This window comes from Gymnoscopelus microlampas (genome assembly GCF_963454915.1).
Source record: "Gymnoscopelus microlampas genome assembly, chromosome: 1".
NCBI lineage: Eukaryota > Metazoa > Chordata > Actinopteri > Myctophiformes > Myctophidae > Gymnoscopelus > Gymnoscopelus microlampas.
In genome coordinates this window covers 24097589-24116471 of record NC_139962.1, presented here as the reverse complement: position 1 = coordinate 24116471, position 18883 = coordinate 24097589, and the positions used below count along the sequence as shown (strand labels likewise).

The 18883-nt window shown below is 39.5% G+C and overlaps 1 protein-coding gene across 1 annotated transcript; it reads right to left on the bottom strand.

Moving 5' to 3' along the window:
- Positions 1-7063: 7063 nt before the first annotated feature.
- nae1 (nedd8 activating enzyme E1 subunit 1) lies at positions 7064-18303 on the bottom strand. Its single transcript, XM_084063479.1, has 20 exons — positions 18191-18303; positions 16848-16951; positions 16418-16478; positions 16303-16333; positions 16030-16101; positions 15758-15837; positions 15332-15441; positions 14668-14777; positions 14521-14583; positions 14360-14423; positions 14054-14145; positions 12273-12332; positions 11935-12068; positions 11592-11667; positions 11465-11504; positions 11059-11145; positions 9655-9747; positions 9364-9478; positions 9158-9207; positions 7064-9048 (listed from the first exon to the last, which is right to left on the bottom strand). Exons 1-20 carry the CDS (start codon positions 18238-18240, stop codon positions 8939-8941), a joined length of 1602 nt encoding a protein of 533 aa, XP_083919605.1. The 5' UTR covers positions 18241-18303; the 3' UTR covers positions 7064-8938.
- Between the last annotated feature and the right edge of the window lie 580 nt (positions 18304-18883).

Here is an 18883-nt window from a genome sequence, read left to right as displayed (position 1 = left end):
GTAATCTGCTTTATGCAGTGGTGACATTGAACTAGTACATGTGAAAAGGAGAGAATTAACGGGAGAGATATTGAAAAGCTAAATCTGACTCAAAAAAATAAGATTGAAAATAACTTCTTCACAGGTAATGTGAGACAAGCTTTGGAATCTCAATGCACTATGTCTCAATGCACTATGGGCAGGGCCAGTAAAAAAGCAGCAAATCTTTTGCTAGTGAACTGAATGTTTGTTTTCATCTCCGCCAGGCTGGAGCGGCCTGGAGGCGGGGATTATGTTTTCGTCCCTGTCATTCCATCCGTGAGACTGTGTGACCAGCTGATCTCGGCAACCATTGGATTGATTACCGTGAAACTTTGGACACTCACTCCCAGTAGCCCAAGGAGGACCACCACAAATGTTTCAAATTGGCATCATGGTGGTGCTATAACAGACTGCTTCAAATTTTGGCCCATAACTAGCTGTCATACCGTACATTTTCCACCATTTCGCGTTTTCTTCAAAATATATAGCAGAATGTATGCACCAGTCAGTGTTAGCCTTGCCAGGCTAAAGCCAAACAAGGCCACAGGCCCAGATGGACTTAAAAGGCGTGTCCTTAAAGATTGCATCCCCGGGTGTGCCAATGGCCAAGTGGTTATGGTGTGTACCACATAGGCTTGATGCCTGACAGTGTGTCCCAGGTTTGATTTCTGAGCCCAGCGGCAGATTTAATGCATGTCACTCCCTGACGCTTTCTCCCTGTTTCCAGTCTCTCTCTACTGTGCTATAGGTGAAAAAAAAAAAAAAAAAAAAAAAAAAAAAAAAAAAAAAAAATATATATATATATATATATATATATATATATATATATATATATATATATATATATATATATATATATATATATATATATATATATATATATATATATATATATATATATATATATGTATATGTATATGTATATATATATATATATATATATACGGTATATATAAATAAAACTGCATCCCCCAATTAAAAGAGGTTCTTACTAGGCAGTTCCAGTAGATACTGTACCCTCACCGTACCTTAATCATGGAAACCATCAGTCATCAAACCTGTGCTAATAAATATGATGAATGACTTTCAACCAGTACAGTAGCACTTAGTATTGTTATTGTTCTGTGCCAGACCATGGAAAGAGTCTTAATGAATACCTTAACCTCCTCTGCTGCTAGTTTAGACTCATGGATAGAGGAACAGACTATGATCTTAACCTTGCTTAACAGTGTTACAACACATCTTCAGCAACCTAAAGGATTATGTTTGAGTGCTATTTTTAGATTTTAGTTCTGCTTTTAATACAATGAAAACTAATTATTTTGAACTTGGAGTTGAACAGTGGCCTCATTCTTTGAATAAGAGACTTCCTCTCCAAACGACCACAGAAAAACTGTGTCAAGAATGTGTTCTATACCCTGTATTGTTTTCTTTGTACACAAATGAAATCATAATCCAAGAACAATGCTACATTTTGTACAAGTATAGCCTACTGATGACTTTTATTGAAGTTAAGAGGGTTATCTTACACACACACAGAAGCTCAAACATGGTCTAGAGTTAAACACTGGTAAAACGAAATAATGATCATACTAATCGGAACGTCTTAATGCCACTTTGTACTCAATAGTCAACCTGTTGAAACTGTAGACAACTTCAAGAACTTAGTTACAGTTTTGGATTGTAAATCGAGCTTCTCAGTGAAAACACTGAATTCAAGAAATGCTCACAGCACCTTTATCTTCTCAGAGGACAGCCTTAACGTGAGCCAACCAATGTTAGAATCTGTGTACAAGGCTCAGGTCGAGAGTGTGCACGTTTAACCTTACATCATGGCTTGGCAACCTCAATTGCAGACTAAGGGGTAAGCTTGCCAGAATCATTGGCATGGCTGGACAAATAGTGAGGAATCCTTAGATCCAGCTGAGTGATTTAGACATCCTTAGAACCAGAAACAAAACCCTGAGCATCCTTGATGATAATTCTCATACTTAATTCGCCTGATGTACTCAGGGGGCTGATATAGGGTGCCACTGGAAACCAAAATGTTTTTTATTACACATACATACTGTAGTGATAGTATCACTGTTGAACTCTGATGTGGTCGTAAGAATATCTTTTGTCACAAAATTATAATTGACAGAAGCCTTGAAAGAACAAATGGCATAGATAACCTATTTCAGGAGTTCAGGGGCCATAACTCAATAATCTGCAAGGTAGCGCCATTGGTTTAATGTAGTGCAAAGTTTGAATGCAAGAGACCCGCCTGCTTTTCAAGGGTTCAGTGTCTTGTTGACAGACATTTCAACACAATGGCAGAAGGAGCCATGGGATTGACCTGTTGATGATCAGATGACTACTCTACCTTCTGAGACAGTTAGTTAGAAATACAATGTGTAGGTGAATGTATGATTTCATTCATTTGCATTAAAACTGTCTGTAAATGTTTTTGTTCTTGTAGTATGAGCACTCTTGTCCATAACAAACTCTCCCATTATGTAATGCACCCATACCATATTGTGTTCAATTAGTGCTTATGTTTTCTATCATTATTTTTTTTAATTATCATGTATTCTGATGTATGTTTGACTGTGACCATTCATTAACTTTTAACACTCAAACACTAATGAAGAGTCATTCCCAAACACCAACAGCAAACAGTATTCCTCAATAGTTCAGGGAAGACAGCTTTCCATATTTTATCACATTTATTTATGGGAATGAAGGACTTGTCAGTGTTTAATGAGATTATAGAGGAAGTATATATCAAATTACACAGAGACACTAGCATAGGTCACCAAAATTGCACAAACATCATTGTTTCATGAAATCCTTATCCATTGGTTTCAACACAATGGTAATCTATAAAGTGCACTTTGCACTACTTTTAACCAATGGGGCTATCTTTCAGATTATGACAGATATTGTATTAAGGCCCTTGAAAGGCTGAAAAATCTTCTTTTTTTTTCTCCTTCACAATATTTGTTCTTTCAAGGCTCCTGTTAATTATGAAACTTGGACATTAAGATATATTTTTAAATATGTTTTATTGTCTTTTTTTGTGGGGTGGGGTTTCTTTTCAGTTTCTTAATATCTTCACACAGTCATCATACAATTATCTAATAATTTCATTTGAAATCTCTCTGAAGCTCTTGTGTTATGAATGTCATGTGAGCCAAAGACAATTTCCATGTCGTTTTGGACAGTTGTATGGTGTCATATCATAAATCACAGCCTCGCAGATAGCTCACACGGCTACATAACATTAACATGTATGTATTCAACAGAACAGCATGCAAACCTCCACTGAGGGGGGAGCAACTCATAAAGTTGTCACTGGATCAGATTTATCAACTGTTTTCTTGGCAAACAGGGTTCCCACATCAAAGACGTTTTGAATAAAAGAGCGGCACAGGATAGTTAATAACACATCGAAGGATATATTTTCAAAGTAGAACATGACAGATAAGAATATTGATGCATACTTGTCCATGCTGGTTGGATTTCTCAACAGAAAATTATGTGTGGTGTTTTTTTTGTTTCGTTTTTTTCATGTGACGCACCTAGCTGCATCATTTGTCATTTGTCACTTCTTTCTGTCACCTTAGTAATCACAGTGTGCGAAGGGGGCGGAAAATAAAACAAGCATCAGTCAAGAGACCTTGGCGAATGGCAGCATGTGCGTAATAGGTTCTTCCTCTGTGAAGAGAACGTGTTCTCATTCCCTGCATCATGATCTTGTTGCTCTGGTGGTGCTCCGCATTATTAAAGAGAGACTATATGAACTTTACATCATCACTTAAGGCAGTATGCCTATTTTCCCTGAGCAACACGGATGTCACAGATGCCATTAGGCCACATTAGGCTATAAGGCATAACAGTGGCACCCGTTTTGTGGTGTCACAGATAGAAAACCCATTCATTTCCCAGAGAGATTTTTTAAAATATTGATATGAATTATTTTAAGCCTGGAACCAATAGCTATCCAGGCTCCTGGTAAAACATGAGCATAAAACATTTTATTCTGTGTAAAAAAAATATTTTAATATTTCAATATTTCATTATATTTCATAATAAATACCCTTTAATTTTTTTTTTTTTTTACACAGAATCAAATGTTTTATAGTCATGATTCACCAGGAGCCTGGCTGGTTCCATAATTTATATAAATATTTTCAGAAATCTCTATGGGGGAAATTAATGGGGTTTCTATCTGTGGCATCACAAAATGGCCGACACTGCCATGCCCTATAGCTTACCAGTCTTACATCGATATATATTATAACTCTATGTCGCCTAATTTACAGACACCAAGCAAACAACGTTCTCGTATGGAGTATGGTGCAATGGAGGAGCCTCTGGGATTCAGAGAAATAAAATACATTCAATGCCTAAAACTGATTTTCTTTTTTCAGGCACTGACATGGATGCAATGAATCATTTCTTGACCATATGCCTTATTACAGCATGGCTCAGCAGAAGTCTATAAGAGGGTCTCTCTCTGTCTGGAGCTAATCTCACAAACTTCTGGAGTGATCAGCGACAAATCTCGTGTGTACATTGCCAGTAGGCTATAGGCCACGGAAGTATACCTCCGTTAATTTCTTTTTACATAATTATGTGTTATAGATTTTGAAATATTTAACTTTATTCGATAATGGAAGTCAATGGAGCTCTGATCGGGCTGATATATATCATACATGACTGACGTGACGTCACAGGTTGGCAACATGAAGTCGGTGGAAGATGGTTCAATAAAGATCACTGAAAACCATGAGTTTTAAGACAAAGCATTAATAGTCTTTGAATTCAGCACAAAGTGCACCATAACTCACATCTTTCACATAGCTCAACAACAATAGGCCCTTGCCATAAAGAAGTTGTTGCTTCACAAAAGAGTGCCTCTTGTGACTGTCTATTTTTCTGTTGTGTCTTATCAGTAACAATAGTGGCGCCTAAAGGTTATGGAAGCCTTTTGAAATAGTCTACACTACATACACACTGTCAAGAGCATGATAGTGTGAAGAAATGCTCCACTATGGGTAATTAAAGTCAGTGTTTGCATATTTGTTGTGCTGTTGACACAGCTGTATATTATTATTGTTCGTTGCACACAATATGTCATGCTTCCCAGCTGGAAGTCTCAGAACACAGTTGGAAATGTCATTTTCTTAGAAAGACAACAAAACAAAAAAAGGAAAAAGAAAATAAAGAAAGAATCTTTGTTCCGGAATCAAATTAAACACATTCAGCAGGACATGAAGTTAGTTAGTTGAATTGGCTGGCAGACAGGTATTATACGTAGCTCAGAATGGCTGTGTCACTGAAGCAGAGAGTTGGAATAGGATTCAGACCTGCATGCATGCCACCTGCACACAACAGTTATCATTGTGGATTTGGTGATTAGCAATACTAATAAGTAGAGTCTAGAAAACACAACACCGAAAATTCAGTTGTCATTATGGAGAAAACTAATGGATCCCGTCTTGTGATCCTGTGTATGACGTGTTCCAGAGAGCAATCTGTGTAAACAATATAATCAATAACATATTATGTTTGACAGTTTTGTCTGTTCTTCTTTTTTTTTCAAGATTTCTGAAATAGCAGATCTACAAGCTCACGTGTCTTTGACACATTGTGAACTTGTAGATCTGCTATTTTCAAATAGCTGATGTTTATAGGGTTAAAGTGGTTACATTTTGATGCTATTCACAAATTTAGCTGGGGACCCCCTGGAGGACCCCACTTTGAGAACCACTGCCCTAGACGACCACCTACATTATGTTGCCTATGCCTAGAAACACCCCTGAGAGACGAGACAAAATGGAAAGACAGCAGCTCTGGCTTAATTAAAACCAAGACCAGTGGGGGTATCTGTAATGCCAGAGGTATGATGGGTCTTAGTATCTACCCCACCTCTGAGCAAAACCTCATTATAATCTCATGTATTTCACTGGACCTTGAGATGTTTTCTTTCAACAGTCTTCTGTGATCCTTTTCCAACTGTACATGCAGACGCTCTAGTACCCTAGCTAGGCTTAATAAACCTGGCATTCCAGACATGATCATCTTAAGAGGCAGTAGATGAAATCTTCATTTAGGAAATGGTACAGAGTACTTCTTGGCAACCTGCTTTATCCTCAGACAGAAGAAGTGAAAGAAAGAGGGGAAGAGGGGAGATGGCAGGTCGGGAGGGGCTAGAGGGGCTTGGTTTGTGGGTGTCTTTCTTACAAGGAAAAATCTGCTGAGGGCAAATTTCCATTCAGCCAAATTCTGCAGGCAAAACAGAACAAATGAAAACCATGACAGTGCCCAACAGTTACATAACAATAGCCCTCTGTACACAAACATTTTCTAACAAAAGGACCCTGCAATAAGAATTCTGATCATATGTTAGCAATGAAATCCCCTCTGCATTACTGAGCAGCTGAGACTGGGACATTAAGAAACAGCTCGATGGTAACTAATCAACACAGCAAGCTTTTCATTGACATCCCACAACATATTATATCCCAGCAGCCTGTATGCTAGGGTCAGCATTCAGGAATTATTTACTCAGCAGTCAGATACAAACTGTGTGCTGTATGCAAAACCCATAAACACACAAACACGGAAAAGGTTGCCCTCTAGTGTTGGATATTACAACATGGCAAGAACTGTGTTTGTGTACAATATACACCTTTAAGTATTTAACAGTAGGATCATGTATTGTTATTCAGTAAGTATACACATTGACATATACAACCAATTAAGGGCACGGACACACCACACTTTTATTCTACCTATGAGGGCGGCTTCTGCCAATGCATTTAAATGGGAATGGAGCGGTTTGCTGCCATTTGCGGATTTTTGAAAAAATGAAAGTGCGGTGTGACCGTGCCCTTAGTGTTAAGTATACTTTCAACTTATTCTCCCCACTTGGTTAAGTTGTACCACAAGATAAGCACCAGACCAGTAGGAAATGAGCCATGATGATTGGTAGGATAAAAAACAAACACAAAACACAAAGACTTCCGGTAACAAAATGTACAGAGCCATACAGTGTATTGTAGAAAGTCTACTTTAAATCACATTTCAGAACAAAATGTAATTCATTACGGTCTCAACAGCCATACATTGGCTGTTGAGAACAGAGATGGGTTGCAATCCAAAATAGAAAACTACATTTTGCCTTTCGTGCAGCTCATTTTTAGCGGTGCCAACCGCTCTACACTTGACTTTGTCCGTTTGTCCGTCCGTCCGTATGAGCCTGACGGCAAAGAAGAAACACATACAAACACACACACACACACACACACACACACGGAGCTTGCCTCTGCCATCGCTCCTCTTATTGCCCACACGTGCCACTGCTTATGAAAGAGGGGTGCAGGGACCCCCAGCGTATGTTATGTCCGTGGAAGCACGGGATGAGCACATTATGTCCGTGGAAGCACGGGATGAGCACGGGATTTTAAACAGCTATAACTCCACTTTGCAGCATGCCACCAAGTCCAAATTTGGTATGTGGACTTACACCACCAATAGGGACGAGCATGAATTGCTGAAGTTATCAAAGAGGGGTCCAGGGACCCCCAAGCACGGGATGAGCACGGGATTTTAAACAGCTATAACTCCAGTTTGCAGCATGCCACCAAGTCCAAATTTGGTATGTGGACTTAGACCACCAATAGGGACGAGCATGAATTGTTGAAGCCCCGCCCCCTCTGTCTTCCCATTGGCTGGCCTTTAAACAGCCATAACTCACGTTGACAGCATGCTACCAAGTACAAATTTGGTAAGTGGACTCAGACCACCAATAGGGACGAACTGAAATGAGTTAAGCCCCGCCCCAAAGGCACCGCTTCCTTCACACAGGGTGTGATTTTTTTTTGAACACGATGGCAGTGCATGGGGCCCATTTATAACATGACCAACTCACAAGAGTTGCATTTTCCAGCATGAGAGGTGATTTCATTCAATTACAAAAAAGGGCCTCAACTTAGCAGTCAAACTAGAGGCAAAACATTTGGTAAACTGCAACTTGTATTTCTCTGCTGTCGGGCAGAAACCAGCCATGTCCAAAATATTAACTTTTCAGGATATGAAGAAAAAAAAACATGTTTTTAGAATAACACAACTCTACCTCATCAAAGTTGGTATGGTGACTTTATACATTGTCAGATACTTGAACGTGTCCTTATATTATCATCACTTTACCCAAATCTAGCTTAAGTGGAGTTTTTGACCATTAATGTGGAGATTTTCTCATTTTTGTTATCTCCAAAGTTGGAGTTAGGTGGTCTGACCGACAGTTTGAGGATCCAATGGAGTTAGGAGGTTTAGTCAGAAGCGCTTTTTTAATACTTTTCATTGGTTCAATATTTGTATAGCTGGTTGCTGCCCGACAGCAACGAGTATAATGAAGACACAACAAAATACTCTGCAAGTCAGAAATTTTACTTTACAGGCTTGAAACCAAAACTACAACTAATCTCTGAGGTACATAATAAAAAATAAATGACCCAATGACTAATTTCCTCTCCAGAATCTTCTGTTAGTTGTAGTGATAGCAAAAGGATACAGAAATTGTGAACAACCGCAAGTACACAATTGCAAACACAGTAAGATACAGATATACATAACATTGTATTACCTAAAATGTTGAATGGCTAATGAAACAGAGTCAGACTATTTGATTTTTCAACTAAGGATCTTCACTCAGAGATGGATGATAGGTGCATGTATTCAGAGAAAGTCTCTATATTGTACTATCAAAATACTACTACTACTATAGTATCACCCCCCCAACGGAGTAGTGTATAATGTAGTTTATCATAACAACCTGTGACTCTTCCTTCAAGCTTGTGCTACTTGCGCAGATAACCCTAACCCTTATTTCCCCAGCAGACAATGTTAGTGACAGTTTGTTTTTCTTCTATAGCTCTAAGGTAGCGCACGTCTGAGACATTGCATTGTATATGAAGGTGTTGTTGAAGGGTACAAACTGGTGAGTGATGATCTTGATTCCTTCTTGAGCAGCTGAACCTAAACCAAGTGGTTAAAAAATAATTAATTTTCTGTGCATTGCCGCAAAAAGCGGAGTGAAGCCACATTAGAATCTTAGTTGATTTGAGATGAATACTGAAAGACCCACCTCCCAAAAACGCAGCGACTGTGTGTGGCTCTGCAGCACCATAGCGACAGCTACATATTACAAAAAGAACAGAGAGAAAGGGGGGGTGGGGGGGTGACAATTTCATCAGTTTTGAGGATAAAATGACACAAAAGGGAATTTGCAACGTGGCACAGCCTGCAAGGATTGCCCTATCCATAGATCCCATAGTAGTGACAAGAACTCACAACTCGTGGACGTAATCATCTTTGATGTTAACGTTCAGGCTGTACTCCTGCAGCAGACTGTTCACGCACAGCTTCAGCTTGCTTATGTCCTCTTCCACCTGGTAATTGTAAACCCCTGGAAAGAGAGAACACATGTATGAACATCATAGCACAAATAAACAGCCAAAGTCTGACCCCTGAAGTTGTACAGTGTTGTCGTTGTGCATAGCAGCCCATATTTCTCCGTGTGTGACAATGTTGTAGGTGTGGAGTGGATATGTTTAGACATTAGACACAACACAGGAGTCTAACCTGGGTAGCGCGAATGCTGCTGGAAGAAGCGATCAACAGAGCGCAGCATGAGGTAGAGGACCATCTCACTGTCTGGATTGTCCATACAGGAGGCTGGGGAGACAAAACATACAAACATCACCCTATCCTGACAAAACAATATGTAGATATCTTCAGTGGTCTTGCTCAACTGGTTAGAAGTAGGGTTGGGTATCGAAATTCGGTTCCAAGTAGGAACCGAATAAGAAATGGCGGGTACCGGGTACCCATAAAAATAATTACATTTTGGTTCTGCATATCGGTTCCTAGACGCGCTAATAACCGTTCAAACATCTGTCAGGGCCTGTCTGACTTACGTGACTATGTCACGCATTCACGGTGCAACACACACACACACACACACACACACACACGTTTAGATGCGAGCAACTCGAAGCGAGCAACAGGCATACAGTGAAATATGGGCCGTGGCAAACGCTCTAAAGTGTGGCTTTACTATAAAAGAGACCCCGATTAAATGGGAAAGTGCAAAACCTGTGGAAAGTTAATTATGCTAAGACAGGTTGCACGTCTAATATGACAAAACATTTAAGACAGCATGGCATTCATCTGAAAGAGTGAAAGAGTTTGATGTGTTGCGGTCTCCGACCGATAACCGGAAGGCTCACCCCAAAACATGCTCGCCCCCATTTTTTCCGCCGACCGCACGCTGGGGCGGTTCTTGTATTCTTGTATTTGTTTTACTGAGGATAAGGTTAGGTTTAGGCATAGTTTACTGAGGTGATGTATACCACGAAGAGACCATTCCGAGGTCGCCGGTTTTGCGCCCGGGGCGACAGTGTTTTGGGGCGAGCATTTTGGTAATCCTCCGACCAATACGGCCATGTCTCAGAAAGAAGCTGACAAAAGAAAAAACGTAATAGTGTCACCAAATGTTTGTTGTCAAAGGACTATGTTTATTTGGATGTAAGCAGCTGTTAAGTACTGAATACACTTTGTTTTATTCCTTGAATTATTTATTTAAGGAAGACTATTTGCTGTTTTGCAGTGAATTCAGTTTACAGTAGATATTTGGCCCCAATGCTGCTCTCAGACAGGCTTTTATATCTGTTATTGTCATTGTCAGTAGTAAGAAGTACAGCACTACTGCCCTGGGATGTTACTCTCTGTCTTAAATTGACTAAGGCTTAAAATAATAAAGTTACTTTTGTTAAATAAACATTTGACCTCTTATTTTTACCATTTTGGAACCGAAACTCCTCTCGATAAGCAGAACCGGAATCGGTGACATTGAAATCCTAACGATACCCATCCCTTGTTAGGAGTAATAGGAAGTGCAAAAACTAATGGACTGAAGCAGGATTGACTAAAAAGAAAGGCAGATGAACTGTGGAGGAGGGGGTAGGAGGTTACATTCCAACTTACTGATTTCATCTTTATTTACTGAATCCACGCTGTATTCCTCTGCAAGAGACCTGCAGCGCACCACCCTCAAGAAGGCTGCATTTTTACCTGGACACAAAAACATACTGTATGTACTATACAGCCAGGCCACAAGCTGTTGTCTTCAAATGTACCGCAGCAGTTCTCATAGGAAATGTAAAAAAAAAAAAACTGCGCCACTGCACTATGGAAATACCTGACTGAAATAGTGCTTTGAATTAGAGCTCAATCAATAAGATTTGATTTACATGCAAGGTGCAATGCAGTGGCAGTTTAAATAATTCACAAAATGAACACGGTTGCGTGTGCATGCATGTCTGGAGAGTTTCTCTCCAAACCAATATCTGCTGCAGGGGGTGGTTTGTTGGTGCATGCAATATTTTCTTACAAAATAGTTTGATGTCCTTTTCAGAGATGCTCTCCGGTGGCTAGTGAGAAAGAACGGGAAACCATTTCAATTGAAAATCATGTTTGTCCAAAACAAACTGAATCCTCAAAAAGGTCGGACAACATACCTTTCCCACAGACTGCAAGATACATTCTACATGCTTGGACACAGCAGTAGTATCCTGTAGGGCCTTTTCCCTGTAACTAGAAACACATGTCTTGATGTCAACACAGCAGCAACATATTACACACAAAGCATGTCCTGTGTTTGTCTAAGGGACACTGGCTAGTGGCTCCCCTGTCTAAAGAGCACAGATTTGAATCACTGGATCACTATTGCATATGAACTATGGTACTTCCCTCAATACAACTGTGGTAATAGTAATTTCTGTTCATTGATGATCCGATGCCTTCTGCAAAGGCTATCAATTGCTTTCAATCAGGAAAATATGTTCATTTGGACACACTTACACATTCTGGAGGTTGATGAACTTTTGGGAGTCTGCAATCATATCTGGGATGGTCCCTCTCATAGGCAGGTTACCAGTGCCTTCATTCTGAATGAACTCTTTGACCGCGCGCAGCATCACCCAGAAGGATGGGGTCTGGTATTTCCACATGCAAACATGCACAGAAAACAATACCTCTGCATTTACAATGTGCGTTTTGTGGTTCATTTATTGAGTAGAGTGGATTTCCCCTGCCAAAATCTTTATTTATCTACACTGTTATCACAAGAGATGTGTTCATCCCCAGGCTGCTGTGGAATTTGTGTACAACTGAAAAATGTTGATGAACATAAAACGTACCTGTGATGTGATGCTATTACACTGCTCACTATTCAAGAGGTCATCCAAATCACTAGGAATCTGCATAGATAAGATAAGAGGTTTGAGTGCACCGGTCTGATTTAACTTTAATCATTAAAGAACTGTGACAACAACCTTGAGCCTGACTTATACTTGATTGCATGGGCACTTCGCCGTGCTGTAAGCTTGTAGATCTGCTACCTTCTGTGTGCACCACCGGCACGCAACCAAGTGTATGTCAGGATTAAGGAAACAGTGCATGCAAAGGTTTATGGATTGGTGAAGGGGAGCCATCCACTGTATATTGTCTGAAACATTAGATATTAGATACTAATGCAGAGATGCAACTTGGTTAGTGGTGAAAAAGATGAGAAGGATTCATGAGCAAGGAAAAGACAGACGCTCCAGAGAGGTCCGGGGGTATCCTCTCTGTGTAGAAGGCTGCTGGCTACATGGACATTATGGCTTAATAGACTTTCTTCCTGAGCATGTCGATTTTGCAATATGTCGAAGCATGGCTGCCGTACGATTGTTTGCATACCGTAGTTTATTTCTTTGTGGCAAAGAATGAACTTTGTATTCACTTTTTATGCATTTTCTCCATTCCCTACATAATTCAAATTCCCCTTTTCACTTCTAAGATTATTTTTTTTGTGTGTTGCTTAGTTTCTTAACCTTTTTAACTAGTTTTCGTTTCTTAATTAAGTTGTTTTTATTGTCTCCGCCAGGCCGAAAGGCATGGCGTCTCTCGCCATATGTTTTACCCTTCGTCCGTCCGTCCGTGTGTGTGTGTGTCCTGTCCGTGTGTTACCAGCTAATCTCTGGCACCATTGGCCCGGTCGCTGCGAAACTGTGCACACACACTCCCTGGATGCCAATTCAGAACCTCTGCCTCAAAATGTTCACATGGGCCTGTTATAGCGCCACCTGGAGGCCGATTGTTTTACATTACTCCTACAGATTTTATCCAAACTTCATGCAAATCGGTACACAGTATCTCTATAGTCATGTGATCAACACGGATCTGTCCGATTTCCCATTTTCCATCCTCATTGGCTAAGGTTCGCTTCCAAAATTTGCAGGATTGGTCCATTTTGAACAAAATGCCTTAAATCATGAACGCAGGTTGCGATTTCCGTGAAATTTCACACACACATTCCCACTAGGCCGAGGAAGAAATGCCACCCATTTCACATTGGCCTGTTATAGCGCCACCAGCAGGTCTAATTTAGCAAAACACATTTTTAGAACAAAATGGCTTAAATCATGAATGCAGTGTCCGATTGCCGTGAACGACCTAAGAATAAATGGCACCCTTTTCACATTGGCCTATAATAGCGCCACCAGGAGGCCACAATAACGTACCTGACCTGGCGGAGACCTGTGCTCCGAGGAGCACTTTTTCTAGTTTTGTTTCTGTTTTGTAGTGACTTTGAGTATTTAGAAAAGTGTATTATTATTATTATTAGCATAATGTTCTCTAAAATCACACATTCAGCATCCAAACACTCTTGTTTTGAGTAGGTACTGGAAGAAAGTCTATGATGTCATAATGACAAAGCCAGCCCAGCAGCCTTCTACTCAGAGGACAGTAGACATGCTTCTTTCACTTTGATTGCCCCCCCCCCCCCCCCCAAATAAATAAAAAAAAGAAACATTTCTTATCAGATCTGCACGAGTCACATACTGCAGGTGATGCATTTCTCATTCAAAACCGAGGATTTTGCCTACAAGTGACACGTTTGCCTGTCACCTAATGAAAAGGTATTGGATGTGGTCACCTTGGTAGGGTTTAAAGCGGTGTTGACGTTCTTTATAGCCTCCTCAAAGTTTTCTTCATCTTCAGGGACGCCATTCTCATTCTTCAAAATCCCTAAAGGAAAAGGCATATGCAAGTTAAACTGATTCAAAATACATGATACCATACCAATATGTGATAAATCCATGAACACGGCTTTGCAATGTTGTGATGAATATATTAAAGTAGGAAGGAAAGCTGGACCGAAGTCATCCTGTGTCACTATATTTTAGTGACACAGGTTGACAGCACCTAGGTAAATAAAGACTAGACAGAGCATTAACTATACCTCCCCGTATCAGCTTTTTGAAGGCATCCTTCTCTTCATAATTCTTTGGTGGTTGATAATTGTGCTAGAAGAAACAAAAGCAAAAATGACATGTCATTGTTGTATAAAGAAGAAATCGGGGCATCAAACGTTGATATGTTGCCACAGAAATATTACTATACCTCAGTGAGCCACTTCTCCAAGAATTTGGCGAAAATAATAATCCACGGAGTGTGACTATGATCCTACTGACCCAGAGAGAAATCATCAGTAATGTGATAAATTGTCCAAAATGTACTCCGAAAAACACAGAAGACACAAACACATACCTTTTTTTCAAAGCTGTCCAGGTCATAGGATTGGATGTGGTTTTTTAAGGCAGCAAATGGCTGGTCTAACCGCAGATCTTCCAAGGCATTGTCTGGGTGAGACTCAACAACTGAAGTAGGAGATGGAAAAATAAAACTTGTTGAACTCAGTAAGATTTAAATAAATGGTAAATGATGCATTTATATAGCGCTTTTATCCAAAGCGCTTTACATTGATTGTGCCATTCACCCATTCACACACACATTCATACACCGATGGCGGAGGAAACCATGCAAGGCATCAACCTGCTCATCAGGAGCAATTAGGGGTTCAGTGTCTTGCTCAAGGACACTTCGACACTAACTCTGGGGGAGCGCCCCAGCCCGGGATCGAACTGGGAACCTTGCGGTATCCAGTTCACTCTACCCGGCCACTCTACCCCTGAACCACTGCCGCCCCTAAATACATCTCTTCTTTGGTGAGTCAAAGATTAAGTTGATATGGGAATGATATTCACCACTTTGAATGAATGAATGCAGTTTTCATGCGTTCATTGTATAATGTGAATTAACCTTATACATTTATATGAATAAGCAGTATATATAATAAACTGAATATTCCATATCTTGAGACTAAAGATACCACCAAGAGTACCACTAGTGGTAGGTACTTAGAGCAACTCACCTGTGTGCTCTTGCACCACTAGTCTCATGTAGCCGATTAGGCCATATGTTTTACAAACTAGGAAAGGTACACTTGTGCTCCACAGAACTGAACCGAGCCTCAGGCATGTGCTGTTGAAATAATATGGACAAATAAAAAGTATTAACTACTCAAAGAGAACTTCATGTCTTAAAGCTTTCACAAAAGATTACTTACAAGATGACAATAATATTCACTTTCATACATAGAATGCAGCTCAAATTGCTATAGAATTATGTTTAAAAAAAGAAGGAAAAAAGAGCAGACACTCTTATCCAGAGTGACTTACAATAATAGTAAGTTGACAAATAAAAACAAACTACTGAGCTAGGCACTAAGGCACTTTCATTTCTCAAAGTGCATTGTATTAATTCAAATCATGAGAAGTATACAACATATTTACAATACCTCTCTGGCAACTGAACACCAATAACCAGGCTGAACCTGTGAAAAAACTCTGGGTCATTGTCCAGGAGCTTATCTGGAGTCTGCAGGAGAAACAGGTGATAAACATGGCCATGAGTGTACAATAATTAATAAGCAAAATAGAAATGATGGTAACATGAAAAAGCCAATGAAGACATCTGCATAAAACAAATTAATGTGCATACTGAGGATACAAAACAAGAGGGAGATGGCTGTTCACATTCATAAGTAACGACACAACAGAAATAACCAACCTCCTCTACAAAGTTTCCAGAGACGTCACTGTTCAGCTCTTGTAAGAGTTCAGTGGCAGCCTGTGCTCTGTTCTGAGAGATAAACAAGTAAGGTCGGCAATTAAACCAAAACTATACAAATACTTATTGTGTCCCTGTTTTACTGATTATTACAAACAATGTTTATAACCAAGTATTAGCAAATTAAGGGAGGAAGTATAGGAGAGAGACAGAGGGCAAAACAAAGACATGTTTAATTATCATAAAATGTATATTGATATCAGCAGAACATACCTTTCCTATACAGTTGTGGCTGAGGAAAAAGCTGAAAGAGAGGAGTGTAATACCTATTCAGAGTCAGAACAACACACCACAGTTGCAAAAAGTGACATCAAAACCACTGCCTTACTTGTTCCCAACATCTTCCCCGGAAACTATGTGTCCATCGACGATGGTGAAAGCTCCAATACCTGTGAACAACAATCATTTTACTGTAATCTTGCAAAAATACTTTTTAGTTTTTTAAACACAGATGTGCATTTTGCACTTGATATGCATCTGCATTAGAAGGACAAAATCAGTCACTAGAACCAGGGATGTGTGTTTTCAATGAGTCTAACATTGTTGAAATGGAGTTTGAAGTTCCGTGGGTTTATATATAATAGGAGGGGGAAGTGTCTGATGAAATGAATACAAATATCTAAATATTGAATCAAGCAACTTAACGACTGGGGGGTGCACACAAAAACCTGAGCAGTGCAGACCCTAAATGAACCGATAAGTCGTTTTTAAAGTGAAACACCCCTTTAAATGTATCATCAAATATAAACCACATTCACCTGGAAGAACAAGGTTCTTCAGTATCTCTGTCCCAGTTGCAGTGGCGTTGATGAGACACACGTGTGCATTCTCAAGGGCCTCTTGACCATGGTCACCCCACAGTCTGAAAGGACATCAAATATGTTATCATCAGTGATGGACAGTAACGAAGTACATTTACTCGAGTACAGTACTTGAGTACATTTTTTGAGCATCTGTATTTTACTTGAGTATTTGTATTTTTGGATACAAAACTCCACAACATTTCAAAGACAAATATTGTACTTTTGACTCCACTGAATTTCTAGGAAGGGAAAAAAATATTTATGAATTAATGACTTAAGCCACATTTCAAACACAAACACAAAGCGTCACTAAGTGGCACGTTGTGACATTGTAGATCTGTTAATTTCACTATATATTTTTGTACTTTTAAATACTTTTTAAGTAAAGCAGGTACTCCAGAACTTTTTAACTCAAATACAAATTTGACAGGGCAACTATCACATGAAGTGTAGTGATATTTGACCAGGAGTTGAGGAGTATCTATACTTGTACTGGAGTTTGTCCATCACTGGTTGTTATGCATTGCCATCTAGTGACATGCAGTAGTTTGCACCCATCCATCACCATTATACAACAAAACACCTTCCATGCATCATACCAGGACTAGTAAAAAGGCCATCGCTATTTTTAGTGCCATTAGTCAGACATTGTCACGTTAAACTCATATGCAGTGGTGTAAAGTAAGTAAGCACATGTACTCAAGTACTGTACATAAGTACAATTTTGAGGAACTTTTACTTTACTGGAGTTTTTCCAATTTTCAATACTTTTACTTCTACTCCACTACATCTCAAGAGGCAAATATTGTACTTTTTACTTCATTATTTGAAGACTTTAGTTACTAGATACTAGATTATTATTACAAAACATACATTAACCACTTCAGCCCTATATATACTTCGGCTATTTTCAAAATATTTTTATACATTTATGAACAAATGTAAAATGGGACATCCTGCATATTGAGTACTTTTACATTTGGTACTTTAAGTACATTTTGATGCCAATACTTTTGTACTTTAACTCAAGTAAATTTAGAATTCCGGACTTTTACTTGTACCAGAGTATTTCTACATTGCAGTATTGATACTTTTCCTCAAGTAAAATATTTGAGTACTTCTTCCACCACTGATGAATGATGGCAAACCTAGCTAGTCATTCATAACGACGGTTAGCTAGCTATACGTTGTCCTGGGCTGTCAAACCTTAATGTCCAGCAATGGTAACGTTATTTAATGGGAATGCCTAGTACATTCATCTAAAAATACATCAAACCAACCCAGTTATTTATTTTTACCTCAGTTGTCTGTCGTATTTCTGTTCTTTTGATGCTTTGGTGGCTGCCATGGTAAGCTCTTCACAGGGAAGCCTTACAGATGCATTTTACCGTTCAAAACGGTGGATTCGACACCAGCTTTGACAGGCTTTGCGAGAGAAACAAGCATCCAGGTCTAGGAAAACAAGCCCAAAAGAAGCAACTATGACATGAGCACTGACCCCATGCATCGGCTATTTGAAAATAGCCAATCTGATGCGACGAGTTATGAGCTTGTAGATCTGCTACTTTCAAAAACTCTTGCAATAAAATAACCTAAACTAAAACATTTGGAAGCAAGCCTTTTCTAAAGTGCACTTTAGAAACAAGCCCAAAAAAACGAACCTGCAACTAACCATTTTTTACAAGGAATTTGACAGAAAAATAAACCCAAAATAGCTTATAATAAGCGGATTTGGCAACGCTGTTCGACACAACATGTGTTTCTAATCCGTAGTTTCGACACAAAGTTTGGCCACTAGGGAGCGTAGTTAGACAGTTTTTAGATAAGACCATAGGATGAGACCATAGAGCAGTGGTTCTCAAACTTTTTCATGTCAAGGACCCCCAAATTGACACTTATTAGCCCGCGGACCCCCATTTGAAAAGATAAGCCAGGGACCCCCATAAGAGAAGATTTTTACGGCTCTCTAGCAGTGATTCTCAACCATTTTA